This window comes from Phaseolus vulgaris, chromosome 8, assembly GCF_000499845.2.
Source record: "Phaseolus vulgaris cultivar G19833 chromosome 8, P. vulgaris v2.0, whole genome shotgun sequence".
In the NCBI taxonomy this organism is placed as follows: Eukaryota; Viridiplantae; Streptophyta; class Magnoliopsida; order Fabales; family Fabaceae; genus Phaseolus; species Phaseolus vulgaris.
Window position 1 is genome coordinate 7608562 of NC_023752.2, and position 10731 is coordinate 7619292.

At 35.9% G+C, this 10731-nt stretch overlaps 1 protein-coding gene and 1 long non-coding RNA gene across 2 annotated transcripts; both read left to right on the forward strand.

The window, feature by feature from the left end:
- The first annotated feature begins 6383 nt into the window (after positions 1–6383).
- Positions 6384–8769, forward strand: LOC137825560 (uncharacterized). The gene is made up of 3 exons (XR_011083313.1): positions 6384–6521; positions 7260–7316; positions 8032–8769. It is a non-coding gene; the product is annotated as an uncharacterized lncRNA (long non-coding RNA).
- A 1025-nt stretch (positions 8770–9794) lies between these two features.
- On the forward strand, positions 9795–10731 carry LOC137826274 (uncharacterized). The gene has a single exon (XM_068632182.1). The coding sequence runs from the start codon at positions 9872–9874 to the stop codon at positions 10538–10540; it is 669 nt and encodes a 222-aa protein (XP_068488283.1). The 5' UTR covers positions 9795–9871; the 3' UTR covers positions 10541–10731.

Sequence of the window (10731 nt, forward strand, 5' to 3'; positions counted from 1 at the left end):
AGCGTCAAGTGTCGCTTATGTGGTAGAGATAAGTGTTCATGTGGACTATCAATTTAAAGACACATCAGATTAGGTGTTGTGTGAGGTGACATAAAATTGGGTTTGGCAAAGATTAATAAAGTGTGGGGGTTAGAGTTTCTTCTTGTCGTCAACGTTTTTGGATGGTGAGTTATGTGATTTTAGGAGTCATACTCGTTTTAAGTGTAGAAGAAATGAGTGGTGTTTGTTGGTAGGATATAAGACCGTCCAGATAACAAATAATCTTCACTTAAAAGCGATTTTGATTTCAACAATGATGGAAAAATGTTGATTTTAGATATTTGAGAAGGGATTATTGTTGAGAAAGTTATGATTTGGAAGGGTAAGAATACTACAATTGTGATATAATATGATTATTTTTATTAGAATGGCGTAAGAGTTATTAACTCGTGAGATTTATAAATTCATAAGTATCCGATTCAAATGAAAAATGAGAGGTGTATTTTAGATTTTTTTTATGAAAAAAAATGTTGTTTAGAAGGGTTGTTTGGTGTTACCATGGTGAACAGTCAATGCCAATAATTAGTACCCACATTGTTTTGCGCAAACCACGTTTAATGCTTGTTATTTAAAGTTGTTTTCCTTTTATTTAAATTGTACTATGGTTTTGAAATTCAACAATTTTTCACAAGTGTCTTTGTTTGCTTGTTTTCTCTATTATTCTCCTTACATTCTATAGTTCGACTATCATTTACCCACCTTATTTTCTCTATCTTCTAATTCCTCTCTTAGTGGTGTCCCCCTTAGAGGTTGTCAATATCGAAAAAAAATATTTATCTAAGAGTTGCATATAGAACTTTTCTTGCTAGAGGGAGATTTTAGGGAGGTTATGACCTCTTTTCCTCCTAGTGGGGTAGTTGTTATGGAGACTTCTTTAGTAGTGGTAGTTGATCATATCACGGTTGAACTTAAATCCAAAATAAGCGAAAGCATAAAATACCCAACCATAAGGGTATGACACATGCTAAATCAAGTACCCTTAAAGGATGTGAAAAGACAAGTTTCACCTTATCTTGAATTTCAAGTACAAGTCGGTACTCAATAAGGTTGATGCATTTCCCTTTTCAGTATACCTCAAAGGGATTATATGCATGAGAGTGAGGTTCAAGTGTAACCCTAACCCTAATAATAACATACCATGTCATTTATAATTTATTTTGCCTTCTAAGTGCTTGATAAATATTCAAAAAAAGTTCTATTTGTGTTTTGCATAGTTTTAATTCCTTAAACATTGACACAATTTATGAAAGTATTCTTTTGTCTAAAATAGTTACCAATTACAATTGTTACTGTGTATTCCACAAGAGCTTTAGAAGAACGATAATTACTTACTATTTACTATTATGCAATTGGTACACCTGACATTAATGAATTGTGATAACACTGAGCTTTGATTCAGTCACACATATAAGGTTTCCTCTCTTATTTGAAGGAAATAATTCCCTTTAACTCATATAAGTGGCGTTTCAACCATAATGTCCTAATACCAACTCCTTGTGACACATATACATGTAAGCTAGTTGTGTTAAAACTTTGGCTCTATCAATTACTTTGAATCATGTAAAGTTATGATGGTGAGGTGCATGATCATTATGTACTATTAAAAAGACACTTTTATTGGCAATGCTTGTTTGTTGAGTGAATTCAATATTTAGAGAAGGTAATGGTTCATCATGAGCTTTCCATGTTGACCAAATCTGAGGATAATGAAATGTTGACACATCAAGCATTTATATTCAAGAGGAATATGGAAAAAATGAAGAAGAAGAACAAATATCTTACCATCAACCTTTCAGATCTATTGATGCCTGGTTTTTAGAACCCGGATTCTTAGCAATGGTGAAGGAGAAATGGGACTCTTATTCTGTGCAGGGTAACTACTTTTCTAGGTTAAAGGACAAGCTGAAGAACCTTAAGGCGGGCCTAAAGGTATGGAATCGTGATGTGTTCGGATGCATGGAAACAAATAAGGAAAATATTCTGAAGGAGATTGATGATCTTGATACCCAAGATGACTATGCTGACCTCGATGATTGCGCGAAGCAAAAAAGATGGGAGCTCTTAAGCCAGTTAAGGGCACTTGACCACAAGATTGAGTCTTTGAGCAGACAAAAAGCTCGAACAAAGTGGCTGAAGCACGGGGACAGAAACTCAAAATATTACCATGCAACAATAAGGTGGAGAAGACTTATAAACGAGGTTAAAGGCGTTGAGGTTGGGAATCAATGGTGTGAGGAACCAGAAGTTGAGACAAAGGAAGCCAAAAAGTTATTCGAAGAAAGATTTCAAGCTACAACTGACTTTGGGGTTAGACTCGGTAATGTAGATTTTAAAACTCTATCCCCGGTATGTAGCAATAGGTTGATTGCAAGCTTCACAGAGGAAGAAATCAAGACTGCGGTGTGGGAGTGTGATGGTTCAAAAAGCCTTGGCCCGGATGGGTTCAATTTCAATTTTTTAAAGAATTGTTGGGATTTTCTCAAAAAAGATATTATGGATGCAATTCATCACTTCGAAGCTACAGGGTGTGTTCCAAAGGGTTGTAATGCCTCCTTCATTGCCCTTGTTCCCAAAATAAGAGAGCCCTTAACTCTAGATCAGTATAGACCTATCTCCCTGGTGGGTGCTATCTATAAGATTATAACCAAGGTTCTAGCAGGCCGTATCAAGAGTGTTCTACCTACGATTATCGATGTTAGCCAATCAGCTTTTTTGAAGGGTAGAGGTTTGTTAGACACTGTGTTGGTGGCAAATGAGGTTGTTGAAGACCTAAGGAGGTATGGGAAGAGAGGAGTTTGTTTGAAGGTGGATTATGAGAAGGCATATGACTCGGTAATGTGGGCTTTTCTTCTTGATATGCTCAACAGGTTGGGTTTTCACAGCAAATGGATTAGTTGGATTAAAGGATGCCTAGGGTCCTCATCTGTATCGGTTCTGGTTAATGGATGCCCCAAGGAGGAATTTAAACCCTCTAGAGGGTTAAGACAAGGTGACCCCCTTGCACCGTTCCTCTTTCTTATTGTGGTTGAAGGGTTATCTGGGCTTGTTAGACAAGCAAATAAACTGAAGATTCTTAATGGGGTGAAGGTGGAGAGATGCAAGGCTGAAGTTTGTGTTTCACAATTTGTTGATGACATACTTTTTATGTGTGATGATTCTTATAGAAACATTATTACTATTAAAGCTATTTTAAGGGACTTCGAGATTGCTTCTGGGCCGAAGGTAAATTTCCACAAATCAAAGCTAGCTGGCATAAACATTGAGCGTAATTCCCTCGCCCTTTATGCTAAAACCTTGAATTGCACACTCATGAGGGTACCATTTAAATACTTGGGTTTGGAGGTGGGGGGTAATCCAAGGAAGAAGCAGTTTTGGGAACCAATTGTGTCTAAGATTAATGCTAAATTGAGTGCGTGGAAAGGGAGGTTCTTGTCTATGGCAGGAAGAATTTGTTTAATCAAGTCGGTTATAACCGTTGTACCTCTCTTTTACTTATCTTTCTTCAAAGCTCCAGTCTCAGTGTATAATCGCATTGCTAGTATCCAGAGGAGGTTCCTTTGGGGGTGGGCTAGAGATAAAAGACCCATCTCTTGGGTTAGTTGGGAAAATGTCTGTAAACCAATGGAAGAAGGTGGTCTGGGGATCAAAGACATAAGAAAATTTAACTACGCTCTGCTGGCAAAATGGAAATGGAGGTTAGCAAGTAATGAAGAAGGAAAATGGAAGGATATCCTAGTTTCTAAATATGGTGTGGGCTTTGGGCAAAGGCAGATCCACCAGAAATTCCAGTCCTGGTGGTGGAGAGATCTGTCAAAGGTTAGTGGGGAAGACAATGAAGCAGGGTGGGTCCAAAAAAGCTCTGTGTCGGAAGGTTGGATCTGGAAATAAAGCAAGATTTTGAGAGGACACGTGGGTTGGAATGAATAATCTCTTATCCCAGTATCCTAGACTATTCTCTCTGTCTCTGGATCAGGGCTTGACGGTGGGTGAGGTAGGAAGTTGGGAAGAATCAGTGTGGTGCTGGAGATTAAGGTGGAAGAGGGAAGGGTTTGAATGGGAAACTACACAAGAACTTGAACTTCATAGGAGTATATCCATGAGTTCTCTTAATAGGGAGGAACAAGATGTCCTTGAATGGGGTGGGGATCCTTCTGGTGAGTTTACGGTTAAGTCTGCGTACAAATGCTTGGAAAACCATGCGCCAATTTGGCCTGAGGGCTTCTTCAAACAGTTGTGGCAGGTCAAAGCACTCCCCAATGCTCTGACCACTGCATGGAGGGTCTTGTTGGACAAAATGCCAACTCGTAGTAGTTTGAGTAGAAGAGGAGTGTTAGTTGGAACCACGGGATGCGCGTTATGCCAAGGTTCGGTAGAAACCTCTCACCACCTTTTTTTGGAATGCATAGTAGCACAACAGGTGTGGTTTTTGTGTCTAAGGTGGATGGGGATTTTGTTTGTCCAACATAAGGACTTGAAGGTTCACTTTGAAAACTTTCACCTGGTACACTTGAACACAAAGCAAAACCTTGTGTGGAAAGGTTTGTGGGTGACAGCTATGAGAGGAATATGGGAACAAAGAAACCTAGTCATTTTCAAGCAGGGGAAGCCTGATGCGGAAGAGATCTTTCACCGGGCACAACTCAACTCTTGGCTTTGGTTGAAAAACAGAGTATACAATTTTAACTTCTCATTCTCAAATTGGATCTTAAACCCTGAGCTATGTGTTAAGAGTTATAGATGAAGCACTCTGTTGTCAAGAGGCAATCCCTGGATCTGTGGTAGATGCTCGGTTACAAGCATGGAGTGTGGAGTTTGTTCGTTTTCAAGGTGGTGTTGTTGAGGAAGCTTAGAGGCTTGTTTTATCAAAGTGCGGTTCTGCCATTGTAAGGAGGGGTGAAGGTATAGGTGACAGGCAGGTTCCCCTTGGCTTGGTTGAGCTGGTGGTTACTATACCGGTCCTGGTCATCATGGCTTGTGATTTTGCAATAGCTCTTGTATGAACTTTGGAGGTATCGGCATTGCTGATATGTTGGTTCTGCTATAAAAACACTGCACTTGGTTTTATTTTTTTGGTTTGAGGCATATGCTGCTTTCTATGGTCAAGTTGCTGACAATGTTTGGTAGATGCATGGTGGTATGTAGTGATTCAGGAAGCAAATGCAGCAAGGTCCGGGGATCTTTTAGTCTTTGCTCTTCATGGTTATGTTGTGCTGGTCACACCTAGCTGTTAGCATGTTTTCTTTAGCAGTCTTCCCTCGCCACCAGGCTTTTGTTTTGTGCTGGTTTTATGCGGATTCAGGTTTTGGGACTGAGTATCTTTAACTAGTTTTAAGGTTTTGAGTTAAGTGGCGTGTCGCTTAACTTTGCTCTAATTGTTGAATGCTTAATTAGGAGTCTTTATGTATAAGGTTGGAACACTCCTAAAGTGTTTCTTTTAAATTCTATTAATTCATTGCTGATAATATATATATATATATATATATTACCATCAAAATTGAGGGAGTCAATAAGAAATTGGAGGAGACTAACAAAGATGTAAGGTTGCTGAGAAAAGTGCTATAACAAGAGAAGATATAGGAGTCCAACAAGACCATGGTTGTCTTGAAACCAAACTTGTTCAATTAGTTGCTGGAAGCATTTAAGGTTAAGAGAAGGATCTTAAGAATGCTATACATCAAATTGTCCTTTTCTGCCCAAAGATATAAAGTTTTTTAACTTAATAAAAGATGTTATGGAGTACAAGTCTATTGACAAGACACCTCCCTCTTAGGTTTTGTATCTTTGATATATGTAAATGAAAAATATTTTATCTAAGCATTATTTTGAATTGATTGTTTCGCCAAAACTTTTTTACTACTTAGAACATTTTGAATTGGAAAAAAACATTTATTCAATTTAGACTTTTGTTTTTGGAAAGTAATTATTTAAAATATAAATAATATCACGTTTAAATATGAAGTATAATCTAGTGCTTATGATTATAAATGTTTGCAATGTTCCTACATTTGATTGAGTTAAACTTCAAACAGTGTGATACAAAGATTAATCCTCATTAATACGCTCATACGAGGGCAAATAATAAATAATAATATTCTAAAATTAGTAAACTATCCATAAAATGACTATCACACCAATTCAATATACATGAATAGTTAAATATAATTTAATAATGAAAACCAAAATGGCACTTGTCCAAATCTTATAAGAATTTATGTGCTTCAAAATTGTCATAAGACTAGAATAGAAAATGCAAACTCAATTGCTGATAACTAAATTTTATCTGTTATTGGTTAAATTGAATTGTTAATTTCTAGCCACCAATAATAGCTTTGTTGAAGCAATTGGCAAACCGCACCTCTGAAGCTACCTTCGGGTTTGCCAATTTGTATATTCAAATCAAATCTTGCAGTTTCTATTGGATTACATTTTAAGGGGTCTCAACATTTGTGAAAGGACCTCTTCCATTCAACATCAATCAACAGGTACTTATATGAATCACGTTTTCATGTTATGTAACTGTTGCAATCACATCTCGTTTTCGTCAATGTCATTATGTTAAGCAAGCTAAATAGACTGAATTTGAATTTGTTCAAGCGATTTGTTGCATTGCACATGATCTTGTTTGGAATAGACATCAAGAATTTGGTTCTCAGTGTCGTCAATCGTGGACACGGAACAGAACAATAATGGACAAGAAAAGTAATAGTAACATAACGTGTTGGAAACTATGATGTTTCATGTTATCAAAACCTGCATCTGTGTATACGAATCAATGTGGGGGTAGTCCCATCAAATTTTGTTTTATTGGGGGCAAGTCATGTGCATCATTTTCAGATGCATGGTTTGCTTGATTGTTTGGAAAAGGTAGGTAATTTCCTCCTCGGAAAACTTTGACAAATTCAAATCTTTGCTGGTTTTGATTCGTCATTGGTGTTAATCATAATAACCCCTGAAGCTTAAAAAATCAGGGTGTGTTATTTGTTTACCTTTTTTTCAGAAATCACCTCCGTTTTCATTTGAATCCACAAGCAATCCAAGCTTTGTTTCTCACCAGCCAAGATAATTAAATACGTTTTTATTTCATACTCTCTTTTCTGTTTGTATAGACACTCAGACACACAAATGTACAAATATGATGTTTAATATATAAAAATTGAGGCTTCCACTATTACACTATTGTACCAAACCTCATACTATACAATGTTTACTTTCAAATACAGTTGGTTGGGAGAGGTGCTTTTGACAACCGAACTTCCTCACAAAACATTTGCTGTCAGGTAAGCCAAATGCTTAATATTGTACTGTATTTAATCATTACAATGTGCTTGTGTTATCTTGTTAACTATCATATCATATTTTCATATAGATTACAAGATTTCCAATATCTTTCTTTTGTTCAAGAAGATTATAAATTAGTATTTTAATTTCTAAATTACAAATACCTTAAACATGAGTCACTGTCTCTTTTACTTTAAATGAAACTTTATAGACAAGGGAAATAGAACAAGCAAAGACATAAGAAAAATAGATATTTTGACAGGTTCTTAAACCAGGAAAACAAGCAAAGTGACAAATAGATAGGACAAAAAAACAAAATGGTGAGTCTCTGAAGAAATCAAGAAATCTGATGTGCTCTTAATAGACAAAACAATAAGAGAGTAGATTATCTGGCTTTGGACTTTCTTATATATGATAATTGCAAGGGTGTTTGATCCTCTGATTCAAAGAGAAACCAAGAATATGAATACTAGTATTGGATTGGAACATTTGGTCATGCTTGGTGTAATTCTGAATTTGAATATACATATATCTCATCTCACATGAACTTGCTTAGTATATAGGTTATCATACTGTTATACATGTTTATGTGCATATAGATAAATTGGTACAAGGCTTTCTCAATTTGCATTTGAGGCAGAAATGATGGTTCTTAAGATTCATACAGTTGAAATTATACTAAAATTCCAAGAAATATATTGCATGATGATGTAGATCCTCTCTGGTATAAGAAGGAAAAAGGCAGAATGGGATCTGGCAGCAAATGCAGAAAGACCACATGCCTGGTGGTAACATTATGTCTAGTGATTGCAATTTTGTTGGTATTGGTGCTCTTGGCATTCACAGTGTTCAAACCACATCCTCCTATCACCACAGTGGACACAGTGAAGGTTGAGGACATGAGCCTTGGCATGGACATATTTAGCATGAGTGTGAATGTGAATGTGTCATTGGATGTGGGTGTTTCAGTTACCAACAGAAATAAGTTTGGATTGGAGTACCACAATAGCTCTGCACAACTCTACTATAGGGGGCAATTGATTGGAGAAGGCCCTATCCCCAATGGAGAGATATCAGGAGAGGAAACTAAAGGAATAAACTTGACACTCACTATTATGGCTGATCGTTTGGCCTCCAACACTGAGGTCACCAAAGACATTGCATCAGGTTCAATGCCCCTCAACACCTTAGTGAGATTGTTTGGCATGGTCAAAGTCATGGGCTTTATCAGATTCCATGTGGCTTCTACCTCATCTTGTGATTTCGCCCTCAATATTTCCAATAGAACAATCATTGGCAATACGTGCATATCCAAGACAGAGCTTTCAAGTTGATTTCTATTTAGAGAAGGGAGAAAAGAAAAATAAGAAAGAACAAAACAACTTAATTATGTAATCTTTCAAACACTCACCTCTGCAGAGGTTCTCTCAATTCCATATGTTCTCATCTCAATCATCTTTCTTTTTCATTCATCTATTTTCTCCCACTGTCACCTATGTGACAGAAGATTTTTGTTTAGAAAAATATCCAAAACTGATGTAAACACATTTTACCAACAGTGAAAACTGAACAAATGAGAGAAATGTTACCTCAACATCACAATTATTATATTATACTTTAACTTTACCTGTTTGGGAAATAAAAATTGAACAAACTACCTACTAAAATGTGTGCTTTTATTTTTTTTCACTAACTATGCCCTTATATAAAGGATTTTGTTTTTTTTTATAAAATAACTTTTCTACCAATATACTCTTAATTACTTTAAATTTTTTACTCAATCACTCGATAAATCGTAAATACTGTAAATTCTCTTGTGAAAATCGAAAATTAATAAAATAATTTATGTATTATTAGTCTCTCCACATATTAATCCATTAATTGAGTGAAGATAATGAGACATTAATTTGAAAAAGTAATATAAATTAATAAAGAATTTATGAACACAGATTAAATAAACTAATTTATTAGTTCTTGTGGATTAGTGAAAATAAGTAGAGAGATAAAAAAAAGTAAAAATAATTTAAGAAAAATAATGTCCAAAAATCCTTATTTTATAAATTTGATTGTTATTTTTTAAATATAGTAATTAAAAATAGTACCAAAAATAGTTAAAAAGTCGTATTTAGTTTTTTTTCAGTGTATTTTTTTTAAACAAAACTTGAATGCTGACATTCGAATATGCACATTTAATAAAATTAATAAAAATTAAATTGTAATTATAAAACATGATAAAATTTTTGAATTTTTTGAATTTGAGATATAGATGAATATAAAAGAGAGTCTTACTTACTGTAGTTATGACAGTTGGGACACGGCATGGCTTACCGCGCATTAAGTTGAGTCTGCAATTCTTCATACCACTAATTAATAGTGAGCATTCAAAGCATTGGACCCCCACAACTACCAACCACCTTAAGATATAGTAATTAGTACATTATTATTAATATGGTTGAGGAACTCATATATAGGCCATTCATGGCTAACTAAATCCCATTTCTAGATCTAATCTTCACACTTCCCTGTGTTTAGCTACCTCTCTTGGGCCACCATAATGTCCGAATTAACACCAAAACAAGGAGAGATCATCACAGAATCACAAAACAAGCAGGACCATGAGCAAGTGGTGGTGATTTCACAGAAAAAGCTTAAGAGAAGACTGTGTTTAATGGTCACTGGGGCACTGTTGTTACTGCTCATTGTGCTGGTCATAGTGGCAATTATCTTGGCCTTAACCTTGTTCAAGACCAAAGACCCAAGGACTCAACTTGTGGCTGCCACTTTGGAGGGTATAAGTCCCCGTGTCACATTTCCTGCCATTGACATACAAATCAATGTCACTCTTGATCTCAAGGTCCAGGTTGAGAACAGAAACCGTGCTAGTTTCAAGCATGAAGGGGGAAAGAGTGTGTTGCTGTATAAAGGAAAAGAAGTTGGAGAGACATACATATACCCTGGTTTGATTCCTTCAAGGGGGTCTGCAATACTTTCATGCAGACTCACACTTCAAGCGGATGAACTAGCTTCCAACTTGACCACTTTTTTCGAGGATGTAATGGATGGAGATATCTCTATGGACACCGTTACTAGGATTCCTGGAAAAGTTACCTTCCTCGGATTCATAAAAAAACATATTGTTGCTAAGTCCTTTTGCCAGTTCACTGTTAGTATTCCTAACTTCAAGATTACAAACCAGAATTGCAAGAATAAGGCCAAGTTATGAAGCAGATTTCTAGATGGTCGTTTTGATAGTTCATACTTTAGTTTCTCACTATGAGGAGGTTGTTACATAAATAATAGTTACACAGTACATGTTAATGTTTAGTTGTATGCTTGTCTATTAAAAGTTGGTTTCAGTTTTGTAACCTTTGAGAATACTGTTTCCGGGAGTATATTTATATCCTAGCTTGTTAA

Excerpts from the sequence above, each read along its gene's own strand:
- LOC137826274 (XM_068632182.1), top strand. The coding sequence starts at position 9,872 with ATGTCCGAATTAACACCAAAACAAGGAGAGATCATCACAGAATCACAA.